General features: G+C 42.1%; 1 protein-coding gene across 1 annotated transcript; it reads right to left on the bottom strand.

Annotated features, from left to right (window-relative positions):
* Nucleotides 1-91: 91 nt before the first annotated feature.
* On the bottom strand, nt 92-20,077 carry LOC308302277 (kelch-like protein 21; the record flags this gene model as incomplete). The annotated part of the gene is made up of 10 exons (XM_080746536.1): nt 92-287; nt 1,052-1,229; nt 4,027-4,227; nt 4,654-4,779; nt 11,967-12,089; nt 15,031-15,205; nt 16,988-17,134; nt 17,361-17,552; nt 17,903-18,037; nt 19,817-20,077. 10 exons carry the CDS (start codon nt 20,075-20,077, stop codon nt 92-94), a joined length of 1,734 nt encoding a protein of 577 aa, XP_080602662.1.
* Between the last annotated feature and the right edge of the window lie 1,580 nt (nt 20,078-21,657).

Genomic DNA, 21,657 nt, shown 5'->3' with positions numbered 1-21,657 from the left:
AATGGCATTTAAAGTGTTAACCACTTTGATTATTCTTTCAAATCTAACGTGACACAGACTAGCGTTCCAGGTGCAACAGAGGGACCAGTCTTCATGTCCTGTCTTGTCTTGCTGGTGCGTCTTGATAGAAGATTCTTTTCAGTGCGTACGCATCCTTCTTCAGCCTGAGAGAGACACACCCGTACCAGCTGTGACTGTTGGGCATCTCTCCCACCATCTCCCACGTGTTGGTGTCGTCGCAGTACCGCTCGATGGTCTGTTGACGCTCGATGGTCTGTTGATGCGTGCTACAGCAAGAGAGAGACCAATACCCATGAGCCATGCAATAGGGCTTTTATGGAAGATTGAATAGGTATTCCATCACCATTTTGACCGCTTCAAATACTAAAATAGCCTAAAATAACAAAAATATAGTGTAAAATATCTACAAGCTTGCAATATCTACAAGCATTTGAGCCACGGAACACCATTTGATGAGATGTAGCCTCACAGACCCCACACTTAGAATATTTTGTTGTGGTGGCATAGAGAGAAAAACATTTTCTAATTGTGTAGACCTTTTATAAATTAATTAATGCAGGTGTTTAACAATAGTTTAACTCTTGATAGTGTAAAATGAAATGAAGATTTTATCTTACACTTTCAAGAGCTAAAGACATGATGCCTTGATTTCTTCGCCCCACAACGATTTCTTAAAAAAGAATTTAGACACATACAAAAAAGAAAAAGTACCAAACTATGGCAACACCTCTTTAAAAGATCTATAACGGCCAGGTGCGCAGGAAGTTCCAAATCCCAGGGGGGGCTGAGCTTGGAAAATTCACAGGGTTTATCCGGTTTCGGGTGTTTATTCCCCACACAACGGTATACTGTAGCATGGAGCTGCAGACATCTGTATAGTTAATAGTTATTTTAGCACGCAGCACAATGCAACGCAACACAGCACAGCACAGCACAGTCTCTCTCTCTCTCTCTCTCTCTCTCACACACACACACACACTACAGTAAGTAAATGTACAAAAAAAAAAAAACAGTATAAAGGCAATCTTACAAAGAAGGGACTGGGCGGTGACCCAGTACGTAGATCTTGCCATCCACCACGGCCACGCCAGCCTCGCCGCGTGGTTCGTTCATGGGGGCGACATCGGTCCACTGGCTGGTCTTGGGGTCATAGTACTGCACTTCATTCGTGGTTTTCGTCTGTTGTCCCCTTTGATTAATATACCCACCTATATATATGGAAAGGAATGAACAGGATAGTAGTTTAGACATACTACCAGCGAAGTCTTAGTCTATTATGGAACCATTAACACAAGGAGGGATGCCAAAAATGTCCAGGGACATGATAAGGATTACCCCCACGTGGAGTGCCATGCCCTGTTAACACGTCCAGGGACGTGTTAAAGTTATACTATGTAACTTTTTTTATAAAACAAATCTTAAAATTGTCCTAACTGTTAAATTGCTAAAGTTTTAGAACCCCCACTCTGTTATTTTCAGCTTCTGAAGCCTTCTCTTTATATGTTTTCTATGAGTTGTGAGGGGGGGAGAATTTCCCGGCAAAATGATGTCATCTCCCACATGATACACTACCGGCCAATCACAGCGCCGATCATACACCACCGGCCAATCACAGCGAATCTTGCTGTCTCTTCAGTAAATAGCTTCCCTTAGCAACTGTGTTTACATTGGTGAAGGAATCTTGCATGCTACTCCCTCAATTCTGGTCTAAAAATGATGGGAGACGGCTCTATGGATCGGCGGCTGCGGGGGTCCGCGGACCCCCGTTCTGGTGGTCCGCGGCGAAAAACGGCCGAAAAAAGCAATATCGCTACTGACCACTAGTTGAGCAGCTTCCACAGTACAGCTTTAACTGGTTACCATGGTAAACATCCCATGATGCCTCGTGAAAGCCACTTCTGCTCTGTGGGGACTTTGGGATTTTCTTTTCCGGGCGGACGGTCATTTATTGACGTCACGTGCACGCGCGTGCACGCGCCTCTAGAGGCTATTTAGATAGAAAGGATGTTAGCAGATCTAATGGTGGGAAAACAATAGTTTTCTAGTCTTAATTACATTTGCATTGTTACTTAAGATTTTATGTTCTTTCTTTTAATTCATTTAGAAAATACAGCGCTGCAGTAGGCTAGAGAAACAAAGTTTGCCTTGAACGAATCTCAAACACTAAATATGACAGTAATGGAGCCATGTATGAGGACACACACACATCGACACTAGTGATGTGTCGTTCATGAGTGATTCGGTCAAAAGAATCGAATCATTAGCATGACTCGTGAACGATTCGTTCAAATCCCTGAAATGGGTCGTTCACACTTTCGTTCACACCCCCGCCCCTCCCCCTATTAGCCCCGGCCGGCAGACAGGACGCGACGGCGGGCTGCTCGCGACGAAATAAAAATGCTTCCGCGATTGTGTTTTTCACGGGGCGATCGCGCTATGAACGAGTCTTTTGAACGGATCATTACCGTGAACGTGAACGAAATGATCCGTTCACTGAAATGAACGGGATTGCCCATCACTAATCGACACATGCACATGCAGTCACAGCTGGAAACCTAGGTGTTAATGTAGGCTATATATCCATATGAATAGAGGGGGCTTGAGGAGTCCTCAAGCACGCTCACACATTCACCACTAGAAACCTGTTATGCAAAGTAGTAGCCACTGATTAAAGTATTGCTTGTAGTTATCGCGGATTCGCGGGGTGGGGGGTTGTCGCGGCTCTCGCGGGGGGTATGCACGCGTTTACACGGCCGTGCACCGTTCGGTGCCGTCCGTGCGTCCGTGTGGGAATTTTTCGACCACACGACGTCCGGTCGCGTCCGGCCTCCAAAGTGCTACTGACACACACACACACACACACACCTCAAAGATTGTGTTAGACTGGAAATTGCCGGATTTTAATGACAAAGACTGGAAAATATAAAACTTATCGGACATAGTGACCGGTTGAAAATGAGATGACAGCTCATTAATATCACCGCAATCTCTCTCTCTCTTTCTCACTGTCTCCTGAGAGAGAGACGCAAGCGAAACGAAGTTGCACAAAATAAGTTACACGTATTTCCGGTTAATATTAACTTGTGTAAAATAAGCTGCATGGGAGGTAAACTGGAAAAGATAGTTGTGGTTGCTGGGTATAAGTTGTCAAAGTGCACACACTGAATCGAGAAACGTAAATACTGGGGTGTTCACAAAGGCCTGAGTAGAAGATAACATTTTTAAAGTGAAATATCCCTTCAAGAGCTACAGTAAGAACCGGTATAAATACCTATAAAGTAGATCCTTCCTTTGAGAGTGCATACAGCCGAACAGAGACGGGAAAACTTCAGAGCAGGGACTTCCGTCCATTCGATTTTTTTTCCAGGGTTAGGGTTTCCAACGTAGTACTCTAACGCCCTGAATTCGCCTGTGGTAGAACCATCCTTCTCTGTGACAGCGACAGCAATGGCCCAGGAGGACAAGGCAAAACATTATTGATCGTCAAACAGGAGAAAGATGAATAAAATAACACAAAAGGTGTCAGCTTAGGTGGTTCGGGGGTCTAGTATGGATGCCTCCCGAGTGCCTTCCTAGGAATGTCCTCGATGCACGTCCCACTGGGAGGAGACCCCGTGGCAGACCAACGATTACATCTCCAAACTGGCCTGGGAATGCCTCGGTATACTCCCAGAGGGAGTGGAGGAAGTTGCTCAGGATAAGGAACTCTGGAAATCTCAGTTGGAACTGTTACCCCCACGACCTTATTCCGGATAAGCGGTTGAAGATGGATGCATGGATGAAAAGGGACTTGGACATTTTGCATTAAAATCTATAATAATAATAATAATAATAATAATTCCAGATTAAAAGACTAAAATAGCTAAAGTAGCAGATCTACAAGCTCAAAACTCATTGTGTTTACTTTGTTTCAGGCTTGTGCTTCTGCTACTTTTGTGTGACCAAGTAGGGCATTAATTTACAAAAAACACAAAACATTTAAGTACAGAGAGAACAGTTCCATACCAATGACATAGATCCGTCCATCTAGGGCGACCGTGTAAAAGATGAATGGTCTGTTCATGGCTTCAACCTCCTGCTCAAAGAACGACCACATATCGCTTTTGGGGTCGTAGCACTCCACTGAGGTCACAATGTTGTCGAAATCATCATCCGAGTGGTGCGTGCCGTTCATTGCGTACAGGAAGCCTTCAACCTCCAACAGACCTATATGGTAGAGATGGGATTTATGGCTCTTTGAAGTGAGCTGGATCTCTGGGATCCGTTCCTTTCAAAGAGCTGTTCAAAAGACTGGCTCGTTTTAGTTGTAGATCTTGATTAATATACAGTAATTACAAATCACTTCAACCTTACATACGCACATTTCGGCCATATATACATTTCCGCCATTTGAAAATAGCAAAGCATTGTGAGCTTGTAGATCTGCTATTCTGCATCGTACATTTCAAAGAGCCATTCAATCGACTCAATTTGTTCGCGAACGTCCCACCTCTACTATGTGGAGTTGTTGTGCAAGGGAAATAAATACATATATTAACTTTGCCTCTCATGGCATAACCAAAACAACAACCTACTGCGGTTATTCCAAAACCAAAAGCTCAATTGAATGCCATAGTTTTGGTTAGGTCTTACCAAAGCTATAGCGTGCATGGTTCATGGAAGCCATCTGCACCCACGAGTCAAGGGAAGGATCGTAGCGCCACGTCTTCTTAGTTTCTCTATCACCATAGACTCCTCCGACCAAATACAGAACAGAGTCTGTGGTGGGAGAAGAGCAGAAAATGAGAACTTCCTTGATTGTTAAAGAAATAAAGATGATCCACTTCATTGGCCTCTACTCCAGTTGACTCTGATGTAGAGCTTAGGATTTCTGCCTGAGCTCAGAGACAGAGTACCTCTGATGAGACAATGTTGGATCTACCAGTAAATAATAATAAAGTTAACAGCCTTCTCAACTGTCTTTCAGGAGGGAGGGCTAAATGTTCTCTACTGCTGTGTGGATGCATCCACAATTTCAGACCAAAAGCCTTTGTTCATAAAATGAATTGATTGATTGATTGATTGAATAATTTATTAGGAGTTTGCAATAGAAAAACGTACAGTTTCATGACAGTACAAATCACTGGTACACGGTCAACTAAAAGGAGATCCTAGAAAGCCGAGGCTTATTTCCACAGGAACCACACTTTAAGTAGTGGTTCGTCTGTCTATGGACAGACGGATAGAACATACTACTTTATCTAGGATAATCAGTTTCGAAAGCATAACATCAAATACAAAAGCAGAAAAAAAGGGTGGGGGGAGCATGGGGGCTTAGTCTATTTACAAGTCACGGGTAGCAGCCGCCTGAAGGTGACTTTTCATACCAATTTTGAAGGAGGCTAGGGATTTGCTTTCCTTTAAGGCTTGTGGAAGAGCGTTCCACATGTTGATGGTATAGCAGGAGAACGAGTTAGAGCCTTGTTTAGTGTTAAATCTACGTTGATGATGATTAGTGGAGCTGCCTCTGGTGTTGTGATCGTGAACATCCTTGACCTTTAAGAAGTAGTTTGTCAGGTACATGGGTATTAGTCAGGGAATTTTAATAAAACCCTGGGAATAAATGTGTTACCAAACGATTTCTTCACCAATGTGTTTGTAAAGATGTCTACTAACATATCTAACAAAGATTGAAATTCAACATCCCTAGGAGAATCTTTGACTGCTAGGGTAATTCTGGGTCTCATTCACTTACTATACACTATAGCAGGGATACTCAAACTTCTGAACCAGTGGGCCACATTACAAAAATGTCAAGGGGCCGCGGGCCAGTTGATAAAATGACATTATTTGATAACTTCTCTCTTTTATTTGCTTTATTTCCACATAAGACAAGTGCAATGTGCATTATTTTATGGCTTGGAAATCCATGGATGTATATTCTGTCAGTGTCACAATTTGTAATCAAAGTAATTTGCTAAATTCTGCTCTCTTTTTAATACTTCTGTGCAATTAGCATATTCCACACAAACACTAAAACAAATTAATGTACATTTGTCTGCTATTTGTCTGGGTTGATATCTGAGCACATCTCTCTTTCAATTGCTTCACAATGTTATTCATGACTTGGCCCACATTCAACAGAAATGGCGTTTTACAGAAAATAAACGTAGAAAATAGATACTTATGGCTAAGGAAAATCTAATAAAATCAAACAATCTAGCTACTTAAAATAGATTACCCAGACTGTTTAGCTACCAAATGGCCAATGATGCAGTTGTTAAAGAGCCACTTCACCTCTGGGACAACCCCATACCCAGGGGGCAAACCAGCCTTTTTTTAGGAAACCTGCATTTGCCCCGACATACAAAGTTGTCCACCAGAAATATTATCTATGACCCAGTAGGATCACAACCTATATGGACAACCCGGTCAATTTGTACAACAAAGTCCAATATGGCCGCCTTTAGTTTTAATGGGGGGGTGAATACGGCAAAATTTTAAACTGAGGGATATTTCCACGAAACTTCACAGGTTGATCAATGGTATACATATGAACATTTTTTGTATTGCAAGTTTCCATGAAATCCAATATGGCCGCCACAATATGGCCGCCATAATGTAAGGACCCAGAAAATAGGTTTTGCCTCTAACTTCTGAACCAGATGAGCTAGAAACGCAAACTTGGTGTCTATTTCATGGTGTCTGACCATGGGAGACTCAATGGAATAGCTAATTTTATTATTGGGTGTGTCTGGACCTTTATTGTGCATATTTGCAAGATGGTGGACTCCCAAAATAGAGCTTTAACATAATTTCTACCATGATTGTTGACTGCTTTTGCAAATACAAGCAATATGAATCCATTTGCTAAGATTTATGGCACAGAAGGGACTTATACCTGTATTATTCTTGAGTTTGCATGTTGTCAAAATGGCTGTAAACGAGATATTATATTTCCTGTCCGATTCTACTGTATGTAGTTGTAGCAATGACAGATAAAATTAGAGACCAAAACAATGTATCTTAAAAATTATTTTTTAATTTAAAAAAAAGAAAAAAAAAGAGAGAGATTATCTCAATGAAATGAATGCAACTGCCTTTTTGGGTCTTTCACACATAGACATGCACATGCTTTCCAACAACTTAAGCTTCAGGGAAATTATAATGAACATATGATTAAAACAGGCTGCATTATAATGCAAATAATTGCTAGTCACTATCACTGTCATGTGTACCTATCCTGCTGCATCTTGTCTCCAGTCCTTGGCAACGACACCCCAAGTAGCATGCAATTCCCTTCTTCGCACATGAACAGTTTTTCTGGCAGCCTTTGATACAGCTACATGATATTGCCTTGTCCATTGATATAGGCCAGGCTGGCTCTGTAGATGGACAGGGGACTGCCTTCCCATCACTGAGAGACCATCCATATTCAGTGAAGCAAGGGATGTCTGGCTTCGCGATGTGTGCAGTTTTATGTATTATGGCTGCTAGAGCAGCTCTTTTTAGGTGCAGGCCAAAGGCATTTTCTGTAGGTGGCAGCAGCTTCAACAGGGTTGATCGGTTATTTAGGAACTTGTACACTCTCAGCTTTGCCAGGTCAAAGTCCTCCGAATGGTCAGCTTTTGATGCATATACAGCTATTGTGAGGTCTCTAGCCTGATTCTTGACATCCTCTGAGAGGGAATAATAGGAATTTTCACCAAACTCCTGAAGTGCAGGGAGATCTAGACCCATGCTGGTCTTGAACCATGCCTTCTTTCCAGTGAAAAAGGGATAGCTGGTGGTATCTCTGCCACTCAGGCTGTGAATAAAGGGCAGGGCACGACACTGTGCGAGTCCAAGGGCTGATACCATGTGATGGATAGGAAGATATGCATCCTGCTCTGTTCTCACCCACAGCTCTGGAAGGTCTAGGAGGTGGGTGGCAGCATGATATAGGCACATGATGATGATGATGATGATCATCATGCTGTGTCATTAGCATGGATGACAACTCTGTCAACTTTGTGAGCCTGGACACTGTAGATGGTGTGTAGAATTACCCTTGTGTCAGCCTCCTGTTGTGTTGACTCTAGTGCAGGGACATCAAACAACACACCCCTCCTTGACCACCACACTCCTTGTCTCTTCTTTAAATCCTCCACTCAGGTAAAGATGGGTTGTACCAAGAGCAGACTTAAGTGTCTCATTTTGACACCATTCTTCACAGAGGAATCTTAGAAGGTTTGCTTTGTTTTCAGAGACAGCAAAAAACTCTTGAGGATCAGGAGCTGTATATTGTGCAGAGACTTCCTATTCTTTTGCAGGTTTTGAATGGACATACCTGTGTTCCTGCTCAGCTGTCTTAAGACTGGGTCCACTGCCCTGCCCTTTATTCATAGCCTGAGTGGCAGAGATACCACCAGCTATCCCTTTTTCACTGGAAAGAAGGCAGGGTTCAAGACCAGCATGGGTCTAGATCTCCCTGCACTTCAGGAGTTTGGTGAAAATTCCACGTATTCCCTCTCAGTGGATGTCAAGAATCAGGCTAGAGACCTCACAATAGCTGTATATGCATCAAAAGCTGACCATTCGGAGGACTTTGACCTGGCAATGCTGAGAGTGTACAAGTTCCTAAATAACCGATCAACCCTGTTGAAGCTGCTGCCACCTACAGAAAATGCCTTTGGCCTGCACCTGAAAAGAGCTGCTCTAGCAGCCATAATACATAAAACTGCACACACCGCGAAGCCAGACATCCCTTGCTTCAATGAATATGGATGGTCTCTCAGTGATGGGAAGGCAGTCCCCTGTCCATCTACAGAGCCAGCCTGTCCTATATCAATGGACAAGGCAATATCATGTAGCTGTATCAAAGGCTGCCAGAAAAACTAATTTCCCTGAAGCTGAAGTTGTTGGAAAGCATGTGCATGTCTGTGTGAAAGACCCAAAGGGGCAGTTGCATTCATTTCATAATCTCTCTCTTTTTTTCATTTTTTTTAATAAAAAAATAATTTCTAAGCTACATTGTTTTGGTCTCTGATTTTATCTGAAGTCATTGCTACAACTACATACAGTAGAATCGGACAGGAAATATAATATCTCGTTTACAGCCATTTTGACAACATGCAAACTCAAGAATAATACAGGTATAAGTCCCTTCTGTGCCATAAATCTTAGCAAATGGATTCATATTGCTTGTATTTGCAAAAGCAGTCAACAATCATGGTAGAAATTATGTTAAAGCTCTATTTTGGGAGTCCACCATCTTGCAAATATGCACAATAAAGGTCCAGACACACCCAATAATAAAATTAGCTATTCCATTGGGTCTCCCATGGTCAGACACCATGAAATAGACACCAAGTCTGCGTTTCTAGCTCATCTGGTTCAGAAGTTAGAGGCAAAACCTATTTTCTGGGTCCTTACATTATGGCGGCCATATTGTGGTGGCCATATTGGATTTCATGGAAACTTGCAATACAAAAAATGTTCATATGTATACCATTGATCAACCTGTGAAGTTTCGTGGAAATATCCCTCAGTTTAAAATTTTGCCGTATTCACCCCCCCATTAAAACTAAAGGCGGCCATATTGGACTTTGTTGTACAAATTGACCGGGTTGTCCATATAGGTTGTGATCCTACTGGGTCATAGATAATATTTCTGGTGGACAACTTTGTATGTCGGGGCAAATGCAGCACACCTTCCTTTGCCCCCTGGGTACCATCTTATTTTATTGTTGTTTGCGACACGATCAACACAATCCTGAGTTATTTTTTGTGTTCAATCTGTGTTTTGAGATATTTTAGTATTTCAGCATGTACTAGTGATGCGTTTTGCATCATATGATGCAAAACGCATCACTGATGATGCAAAATGCATCACTAGTCATGCTGAAATACTAAAATATCTCAAAACACAGATTGAACACAAAAAATAACTCTGTTGATTGTGTTGATCGTGTCCCAAACAACAATAAAATAAGATAGGGTTGTCCCAGAGGCTCTTTAAGTAGAGCAGTAGACCTACACCTCTCATTCATTTGATTTCATGACGTTTTGGGTATGCTAATTAGTCAGACAGAGCCACTGGTTAAAAAAATAAAAAAATAGTCATTGCTACAACTACATACAGTAGAATCGGACAGGATTAGGTGAACTACTCCTTTAATTCTGTGGCAGCCAGCCACCTTGTATAAAAAATATGTTGAATGAATACAACAGGATGAAGTAAACGTAAATATCGTGACTACTAATTGAAGCCGAGGCCGAATTGGGCCAAATCGCATGGATGAGCCCTGACAGCACATGGTTGGTGCTACAGACTCCAAATTTCACACACAGACAGCTCAGACCTTTGCCTACGATCTTAGCTAGGCCTCGACCCGACCCGATATGCGGTTTTCCGGAACCAACACGAAAGGTTCGGAATCTCCATATGCGGAGTCCTGATTACTAATTGAAGCCAATGGACGCCGAATCCGAATTGGCCCGAATCGCATGGATGAGCCCTGACAGCACATGGTTAGTGCTACAGACTCCAAATTTCGCACACAGACAGCTCAGACCTTTGCCTACGTTCTTAGCTAGGCCTCGACCCGACCCGATACACAGTTTTTTGGATCCGGCACGAAAGGTTTGGAATCTCCGTATGCGGAGATGACTGACATCGGGCTGTTCCGGAGCAAGCGCTGACTCATTGTGACATCACTTCATAAAAGGCTCTGACATCACATACACTAGATGAGTCAACAAAAAATCTCTGAGTGTGGCATAAACTATAGTCTTTCTTCCTCTCACTTCGAGGTGAGCAAAGTTCAGGGTGCTCTTCAGAGCGGTTGGGTTCAGGGGAATTAGCGGGCTGTGCCTTTAAGAGAACCAGGTGAATAATGTGGATAAGCCCGGGCAGTTCCCTCTCACGCTAAACTTAAATAATAAAGGGGAATAAGGAGCCCAGGGGCTAGGGAACTCCGGGGCGCTCTGTAAGTAAAGTAAGGGGTGAGTTACGAAGGCTCTCACTTGCTCTCACTTGCCTCGACCCGACAGATATCTCCGTATATGGGCATAAAAGGGACACAGACTGATACAGAGATCTCCATATATGGGCAGATACAGAGATCTCCATATATGGGCATTTGGGCTAGAGTATAATGTGCATAAAAAGGACACAGACAGATACAGAGATCTCCATATATGGGCATATGGGCATAACATGGACACGCGGTTTTCCAAAACCGGCGCAAAATGTTCGGAATCGCATATGGGCATATGGGCATAAAATGGACACAAAAAATGGACGCATATAAACAGGTATAATGGGGTTTGCATTAAAGGGTGGGGCATTCATTCCCTATTTCAAATTCGGCACGCGCGTTCCCCGCCGTAGCAGGTAGTGCAGTGCCCGGCCTCGACCCAATCCGATACGCGATTTTCTGGAACCAGCACGAAAGGTTCGGATTCTGATGTCTGACATCAGGGTTTTCCAGAACCGGCACTGTGTCTGCATATATCTCCATATATGGGCATAAAATGGATGCAGACAGATATCCCCATATATGGGCATAAATGGACACACGCAAACAGATGGTCAAAACAGATCCTATGACAACAGGTATAATGGGGTTTGCATTAAAGGGCGTGGCATTCATCCCCTATTTACATTGTTCCCGAGTTGGCCAGGGCGCCGACTAGACGCTCGGCCGCCCTGTATTAATTAATTGTGTCAGACAGTCACTTTGAAAGACAGAACGAGTGCAGCTTCTAGCTGTAAGAGGGTAGAATTTTTCTTCATGAATAGCCAATATTTAATGAAGACAAAAAGTTCTGCTGCTGCTTTTCATACTGTAATGTTGGGCTCTCTCTGCCGGGCCCTGTTTGTCACCCATTTATGGGGCTTTAGGTCGGGGCCCGAACCTTTGTCGGGTTTAAATCTTTAGGTTCGATTAAAGCTCTTCTACTCTGATGGTACCCCTCCTCACCTGACACCACCAGACTGTGACCGAATACGTCGAAGGGAAAACCTGCCAGCTCCTTCCACTGATTGTTCAGGGGATCAAAGCACTGAATGCTTTCTCCGGAGATTCCCCTCACATTCACGATCACTGAATAAAAGAACAACAAATGGAATGGGAATGGGTCAGAGAGAGAGTTATTTTAGTTCAAAGTGATAACGCTACATTTATTTAATAATATCCATGGGACCATGTCATTGTGACATTTGGACAGATGTTAAGGTTCAGGATTAGCACATGAACCAGCACATTTTAAAAGAGTGTACATAAACAACTCCTTTTAATACAGAGGGTTAGAACATTAGTCTATTCATGGGTTGCATTTGTAGTCCTACACCAGCCATTTTGAGGACCAACACATGTGTTTTGATTAACGTAGAACATTGGTTCTATGCCAATCAGACAAATTGAACACCTGTGTTGGTCCTCAATATGGCCGGTTTAGGACTACAAATGCAACCCCATGAATACGTTGTTATACCTTTCATTGTGGGCTCGCCTGGAAGGCGAGCACACGTATGTTATCTTCATTATTTATTTGTTTATTTATTTATAGCTATATGTGTATCTCCTCAAAACTTTGGCGCGATTCATCTCCTACACGCTTACACCTTTCAACACCATTCAAATTTTTATGTGTTCAGCTTACTGAGGACACGTGTGCTTGTATTTTTCGTTTTGAAATGTTTTGTAGAATAATTTAAAAAAAATAAAAATGTTTAACTTTAAGCACCCAATGCATTTCCAATGGGTTTAGTGAGTGGGGACAGAGTGGAGAGAAGGATAATAGACCCATGTTTATGTTAAGGCGCTGTGGCTGCAGTGTTCACACTTCAGATATGCTATTTATATCATTGCGTTCACACAGGTCTGCTCTCTGATTTGACCCAAATATCTAAGTTGTGTGATGTATATATTCTGAGTTAAAACTACAAATATCTCTAAATGTCCCTCTCCACTCTACTGATTGAAACAGCTGTGATTAAAGGCCTGTCTGTCATTGGCTGTTCTGTGGTGCTGCAAAGTAACCAAGTACATTTACTCAAGTATATACAAGTACTTGTACCTACACTATAGTACAATTTTGAGGTACTTTTACTCTACTTTCCATTTTTGTTACATATACTCTACTATAAATACAGCATTTGACAGCTTCAGTTACTTGTTACTTTGCAGATTTTATTATTAATAAAAAAACATAGATGGCCCACTTAATACTGCTATGAAGTTGATCTACAATGTGCACGCACACGCACGCATGCACGCACGCGCGCGCGCGCGCACACACACACACACACACACACACACACACACACACACACACACACACACACACACAAACACAACTGTTACTGTGGAGACGTTTGCTTGTATTTGTCTTTGAGACATGTTTTGTAGTGTTTTAGAAATTTTAGTTAAAAAGAATAAGGTTTTAGGATCCCGGGCAATGGGATTTACAGTATATATCCTAGAACCCGCAGGGACACTCAGCCGTATTAGTGGTTGTTGTTGGTTGTCAGGGAGATATCACAACCAATGTATTTTCAAATCAGATCCACACACACAATAAAAGTCATGCTCCACTCCTCAGTCTGGAGTGGCCACATAGAAGAACGCCTTGGTTATAGACATAGTGGAGGACAGATGTGATCTGGCATTGTTAACCTACAGTATATGCACTCAATATACACCTCTAGAACACATAGAATATGTACAGTACAGTAAGGTTCAGTAGAGTACAGTAAAAGTACAGTAAGGTTCAGTAGAGTACAGTAAAGTACAGTAAGGTACAGAAAGGTACAGTACAGTAAGGTATAGTAGAGTACAGTACAGTAAAGTACAAAACAATAGAGTAAGGTACAGTAGAGTACAGTAAAGTACAGTAAAGTACAGTAAGGTACAGTAGAGTACAGTAAAGTACAGTAGAGTACAGTAGAGTACAGTATAGTAAGGTACAGTAGAGTACAGTACAGTAAGGTACAGTACGGTACAGTAGAGTACAGTATAGTATAGTACAGTAAGGTACAGTACAGTACAGTAAGGTACAGTAGAGTACAGTAAAGTACAGTACAGTAAGGTACAGTACAGTAGAGTACAGTAAAGTACAGTAAGGTACAGTACAGTAGAGTACAGTAAAGTAAAGTAGAGTACAGTAAAGTACAGTAGAGTACAGTAAAGTACAGTATAGTAAGGTACAGTAGAGTACAGTACAGTACAGTAAGGTACAGTAGAGTACAGTATAGTATAGTATAGTACAGTAAGGTACAGTACAGTACAGTAAGGTACAGTAGAGTACAGTAAAGTAAAGTACAGTACAGTACAGTACAGTACAGTACAGTACAGTAAGGTGCAGTACAGTACAATACTGTAAGGTACTGTACCTTACAGTACCTTAAAGCAGGGGTCTTCAACGTTTTCAGGCCGGGGACCCCCAAACTGATGGGGAGATGGAGCAGGGACCCCCTACCACCTCGTAGGTTGGGGGGGGGTCGGGGCTACGACATATTTTTTTAACATGTATAGCGAGCAGGGTGGCCATACCACTACCATTTCTAAACATACTACTTATTAACTGAGATCCAATGTCAATAATATCAACAATCTGCATAGTAATCATGTATTCAAGCTATTCAAAATGGATAGAATCATGATTTATTTTTTTAACATAAATGTGGAAAATGGCAAAAAAAAAACATTTTTTGATTTTTTTTTTTTTTTTTTGCAACAATTTCGCGGACCCCCTGCAGTACCTCCGCGGACCCCCTAGGGGTCGCGGACCCCCTGTTGAAGACCTCTGCCTTAAAGTATCCTATTTGTTGGGTTGGAAGCGAGCCCACACTGTTTCGAAGGAACAGTATTTCTAGTTTTAGATGTTATTATACAGTATATCGTGATCATCACTGTCTGGAAGAAACCATGCATCTCCAAGTTCTGACAGTGTTTTCCATACAAAATAACGATCAAATATAACAATAATAAACCCACAATTTGAATGTAATTTGTGAGCTCAGTTGACACTAGCCCAGGTTACCTGTGGGCGTGCGTGGTTCTGCTCTCTGGCCGTAGGGAATCAGGAGATCCCGGCTCTGCTTGGCCTCAGTGAGCAGCCTCTGACAGGCCAGGGATTCTTTCACCACGTCCAGGGTCTCAATGTTCTCCTGGAGGTAGGAGGGGCTGATGACAGGCAGGCGGATATGCTCCAGCACCTTCAACAACAAAGTCATACAACACTAATCATTTACCAGTATAACTCATAGAAATGTCAATACATGCTATTGGTTGGGAGCTTGTCAATCAAGCGTACGAGCGCTTAACCGAGAGCATTTTAGGGAGTTTGGGACCGGCGCCGCTGTAATCTTTTCGTGGACTGTGAGGTCTCCAACTTATACGGTAGTGTGTCCTATGGAGTCGTGTGTTAAGGAACCGACGTGCCCCATGCACCATCGTAACACAGTGGATTTATTTTTGCCACCGGGAGATCGGAGTTAGAACCATCCCATCGTGCAGCGCTTCCGAGTAGGGGGGGTGTGTGTGTGTGTGTATGTGTGTGTGTGTGTGTGGTCTGTCAGGGTCAGACACGGACATGAAAGGGAGTGAGGTGTGCGGGGGGAAACTCTTTCCTATTGGCTTCCTTGCCTTGTTTGGTTGTATTTGTATTAGGGCTGGGATGCGATTAAAATTTTTAATCTAATTAATTACAGGCTCTGTGATTAATTAATCGCAATTAATCACATTTTAATCGCACACCGATATTTGACCTGAGAAGATTTTTTTTTCAAGTAAAACATCAAAAAATCAACAAGTGAGTTTTTTTAATCTAAATTTCGCATCCACTGGGCCAAGCAAAGCGCTCTGATCGGCTACTTCTCCCTTTGCGTTTGTTTTCTCTTCTTGGTTGGTGCATCGCTATGATCGGTATGCCCGAAACTGAAGGTTCTGTGGTGCAAAAACTATGTGCGATTAAAATGAGTTAATTTTTTTAATCGCGTTAATTTTCTGTAATTAATTAATCGCAATTAATCAGTTAAAGTCCCAGCCTTAATTTGTATCCTTTAAATTCCACATAGCCGATCTTGTTACTAAACTTGGACAAAAACTTATAAAATACTGTATATTATCGAAGCCACATTCCTCTCAGTTCTGGATTATGGTGACACTATTTATAGATTTGCAGCTCCATCACTCTTAAAGCTATACTGTGTAAGTTGCTCAACTAGAGGTCAGTAGTTCTATAGCAAACCGCGTCCGTGTCTTTCGGCCGCTTTTCTCTTCTCTCACCCCCGCGTCTGCCTCCACCTCGCCATAGCGACCCCACTTCAAGATGCGCTGTGATTGGCCGGCAGTGTATAACCCTCGCTGTGATTGGTCGGTAGTGTGATGACGTAATTTTTGCGCGAAAACCGGGGCCCGGTCAGGATCATAGAAAACATATAAAGAGAAGGATGCTTTAGAAGCTGAAAATAACGGAGTGGGTGTTCTAAAACTTTAGCGATTTAACAGTTAGGACAATTTTAAGATTTGTTTTATAAAAAAAGTTACATGGTATAACTTTAAAGCACCCAGACACTCTACCACTCTGCCTTGAGGTGGATCACTGGTGATTCCTTTGGTACCCACACTGTTACTATTCTATTTCTAGTTAAACTATTTCAGGTATGCTCCCCTCATATATTTATACCATACTAGAAGTGAGTAATAGTGGTTTTCAGGTCGTAAAATCAGGGGCATTTTGAGAATATTTAAGAGCGTGTTATTTTAATTTCAGCCGGTGCATTTATCAATGCTGAGATCAAATGTACGCTAGGATTGACTGTTTAGGATGCGTTCATAAATGCCACTTGAAACTTGAAATAAATGCCACTTGCCAATATTTTGGGGGAAAATAGGCTGTTTTTTACACTCCATTGATAAACGAGGGCCATTGCTTTTGACTTCTCCATGGTCTGGACTCTACAAAATCAGGTGACAGGCTGTGAAATGTGACAGACCTTTTGGAAGCTCTGCCTGCGAGTAGTGGGATCCCCGTTTAACCAGGACATGGCCGCCTCAAACACCATCTCCTCCTTCGGAACGTTGATGTCGTCGTGGGCCAGGATCTCTATCAGTTTGTCCACAGATAGAGAGAGGAACTCTTGCTATGTGGGAAGAAGAATTACAAGTGGGACTCCTAATATGCCAACATAGTGTCATAGTAGATAGTTCTGAGAAAAAAAAACCTGGAGACTTGACATTCAGTAATTGGGTCTACAGATCAAAATAAAAACATTATAATGGTGAGTAAAAACAAATCATTTGTCTGTGCCCGGACATATTGATGACCTCTGCTAGGTAAATGTGTGTATGTATCCCTGGGTCTCTCACCTGTTGGCAGACGTCCCTGAAGTGGTCCAGGATGTAATGAAAGCTCAGTTTCGCCAAACTTGCACAGCCGTGGGCCTCAGCGAAGCAGTGAAGCCCGACGCAGTTCTTTGCATTGATGTGACGCTTCATGTAATAACAGCAGGAATCTTTAACATCCTCGACATTGAGCCAGTCTGCTGCAGCCAGCAGGAACTATAGGACCAAATAAACAAAATAACCTGTTATGGCAATATTGTCTTGTTAAATATTGATCCATCAATTCAATTCAAATTTTCAATTCAAAGGAGCCTCATTGGTATCTCTCTTTAGGTTAGTTTTTGATCTCATTTACAATCGTAAGAGTGCCAATATGATTCAACAAGGGTTGCCACGTTTTGTGAAAGGACTCCAAGGCGCCACCAAGTTGCGAAGATTTGGTTCCATTTGTACACCGTCAGAGTTAAGGGGAGACCTTGAAATTTTAAGGTTTGAGAAACACGGTCCTAGGGGTCCCGGCCAGACCCCCTGTTGAAGACCCCTTCATGACGATAATAATACATCACCTGCACATTTTCCATGGTGATGGTCAACTTTGCAGTGTAGGCGTAGTCCACCAACAGGCCCACAGACTCGGGGTCTACTCCATTGATGACCACCCTGGGCTGCTGTGACTCCTTCCACTCAGGAGCAAACATCGCCTGTGTGGGTAAATACTGTAAAACCTCACCTCATGTCCAAAATGGTGACTTAAAAAAAGAAGAAGTAAAATGCAAGCATAAGTAGCAGATCTAAGGCGCTTTTCCACTGCAAGGTGGAACCAGAACTTTCAGGAACCAGAACCTATTTTTTTGGTTCTGGTTTTGTTTCCATTGCGAACGGCCCGGTTCCAGACAAGGTTCCTGGAACCTCCTGGAACCTTTTTTAGGTCCTGCTCCTGATGTAGAACTAAACTTGAGTTCTGGGAACCTATGGGCGGGGCTAGCAGCGCTCCTGCTCTCGATTGGTCGAGCGGAGGTAACGACACCGAGGAGAACGGGGAGAAATCTCTCACAACACAACAGCGACAGAAACACAGTCAGAAACACTATGGACGCGACGCCATATCCAGAAGGAGCTAGAAGCATCCGTTCTAAATGAAAGGATTTTCAAACGAATTCCGTCGCCGTCGTCTTTCTGAAATGAGCGTCGAGTGCACAAGCAGACAGACACAGTGCCAAGCAAAAATAAAGAAAATGTACGTCGATAGACAGACAACAAACTACGGTGGAGATACGCATTTCTACAGACTCCCGAGTCGCGAGGCAGTAGCCGAGCCGTGCTGTGACGTATGTGTGTGTGTGTGTGTGTGTGTGTGTGTGTGTGCGTGTGTGCGTGCGTGCGTGCCGCATGTGTGTGTGTGAGAGAGAGGGAGACGCTTTTTTTCCTCCCTAGAGCAAAGGCAGCGTACCGACCAAACGCTCAGTCAGCAGCTTGTTTGAACGTTCTATTGTTTTTTTATTTTTTTATATTCAGAAAGTAGTAATTAATAATATACGTATTTACATACAGCTGTTATTTTAGATTTTAGAATCCCAAATGTGCTGCTGTTAAAATGACCAGCTGTTTTGTCTCAGCCAAATCAGGCTGACCAGTGGAGCTTCCCGGTTGGGTCTGGTTATATGGAAACAAAAGCAGAACTTGGTTCTGGAACTTCACAGGTTCTTGAAAGTTCTTGGTTCTGGAAAGTTCTGGTTCTGGTTCTGGCTTGGCCCTGCAGTGGAAATGCGCCTCTAGTCTCTTGCAGATCTTGTATTTTGTAAATGAGTTTATTTTATTTTATGTCAGATCAGATCTATAGCTACTTTTGATACTTGTGTGTAACACTGTAGGATGATCCAAGGGAATGCCCATAAGTCCTGCATCTCATTAGTCCGAACTTAGTTAGGGTTAGGCATAGTTTTACTGAGTTAGGGTTAGGGTTTGGGTTAGGGTTAGGTTTAGGCATAGTTTTACTGAGGTTAGGGTTAGGTTTAGGCATACCGGTAGTATTTTTCACCAGGTTAACATCACCAGATTCTGACTAATGGGATGTAGGAACAATGAGATTTCAGACCAATGCCATGGCACCGGGCATTCATTTACAAAGAAAAAAAAAGAAAAAGAAAAGAAAACTCAAAAAGTGACAAATATGCAGATAAGAGGTTTCTGCCTGACAGCAAAGTTAAGATATTTGGTTCACGTGAAACTGAACTTGGCATATTCCTTCATAAAAACCCCTGGTCGATAAATGTTCACATGTAGGCCTAACAGTCGAGGACGTATTTGTTGTGACATCAAGCTACCTCACGCTACAGAAACGGGAGATAGGCTCCTGCCCTATGTGCCTCATAGATCGGCCAGGCTTACTTACTTACAGTCGAGGATGTGTGTGTGTGTGTGTGTGTGTGTGTGTGTGTGTGTGTGTGTGTGTGTGTGTGTGTGTGTGTGTGTGTGAGAACCTCAAAATAAGGGCTGAAGGAGGCCAGCACGTTCCGGTGACAGTGAAACTCCAGTGCGCCACAGCACAGAATCACGTCACAAAACTCCTTCTTGAGTCGAAAGCTGTTGAGGCCTTCTAAGATCCTGCACGAATGAACCTTGTCCTCCAGCCTAAATTTGTCTCCTGTCTCCATGGAGCTCAGTGGCATCAGCGGACGCGGTGCAATGAAGTCATCGCTACGATGGTAGGCATCGTCAGCTGGAATAATTCCTTCAGCCATGTTGACTAGCGATGCAATGAAAGGTGAAAATGACATGTCACAGTTAATGTGGCAAACTTAATTTGATTAGCAATATTAAAACGATAATCACATTTATGCATAAAATGTATTTATTATTTTTGTTTATTTAGAGTTTTAGCTGGCTGCCCTACAGTGTAAAAATGTATGTTCATGAAGTTGAATGCTTATAGATTATACATCTATGTTGTAAACATAGCTTTGTGAAACATAGCTGCTTTGTGAAAAGAACAAAAAAGTTAATACCAGTGGTGGAAAAGTTCTCAAATGTTTTACCAATTTTCTTAAGTAAATTCAAGACTCATTGTGAGCTTGTAGATTTTCAAATGGACAAAACACACATAGTGGCCGAAGTGTTTTGTAATAATAATTCAAATATACAAAGTAGGTAGGTAGTAGCTAAAGTTTTAAAATAAATGCATTCGAGTAAAAGTACAATATTTGGATCCGAGGTGTAGTGGAGTAGAGTAGGAGTACAAGTACTGAAATACTGCTTTAAAAACACTACTATGTGGACGTTGTTTGGACACTTTGATATGTCAATGAACATCAAAGTTTAGCAAAAATGAAGAGAATGTTGATAATATACAGGTCCGAATACTGCTCCTTACCTTTGTGTTGAAACCACGGAGATTGTTGGAGTTTAAACGACGTGCCTCTGTATTTGTGTTACTGTGTGTGTGCGTCTCCAGAATGATTCCCTCAAGCCAGAGACGCCAAGGCTTTTAGGGCCTACCCAATAAATATGTGATGCAGTGGGGGTTAGGTTAGCTCATCGTCTTTAAATTGATCTCGTCTATAATTGATATATAAATGTGAGAGTATGGATTTATTCTTAAATCGTAGCGATTGGCGAGACAAAGACTACGCGGCATTCAAGAAGTGGGGGAACAATAACATTGTGACGCCCAACAGTACGTCTCCCAAATGATTCCGTCGGCCGCAGAGGCGTCGTGTATTTTAGGGCCTACAACCAGGGTTCGCTTATAAGCGACCTTGGGCTTGCTGTTCTGAAAAAGTAAATTGCTTGTACATTTTCAAGAGAATGAAAATAAAAGTCTGGGTAGAATGTATGTATTTATTTAGCCCTGAATACAGGACGGTCATGTAGACCTATATGACCGTCCTGTATTCAGGGCTAGTATTTATTATAAGTTTACATAGGAAAAGGTACAGTTTCATGACAGTAGGTACATTTCCACTGCGTACAAGGTAAACTAAAAGGATAAAGCTCAAGTAGGCCTAAGCCTAGACTTATTTAAGATCCTTTTAAACTCAATATAATATTGAATGACAGATAAAACACAGTAGGACTACTATGCAGAGGAACAAAAAAAGTTGTACTAGCCTAGTAAATGATTGGTATTTGCAGGTTGCAGTTTTTTGGGGGCTTCACTCTAAAGTGTGGTTGCTTATTTGGGCATGGAGTCATCCGTACCAGATTTGTGTTGTTAATTCTTTTTTTTTATCAAAATAAAATCTAAATATTCCACATTTTATTTCAAAATGATGATTATTATTATTTTCATTATTATTATATTATATTATATTATATTATATAA

The sequence above is a fragment of the Nannobrachium achirus genome (genome assembly GCF_963921795.1).
Source record: "Nannobrachium achirus genome assembly, chromosome: 17".
Classification (NCBI taxonomy): domain Eukaryota; kingdom Metazoa; phylum Chordata; class Actinopteri; order Myctophiformes; family Myctophidae; genus Nannobrachium; species Nannobrachium achirus.
Note: the sequence above shows the minus strand (reverse complement) of the source record. Positions and strands in the feature narration are given on the sequence as shown.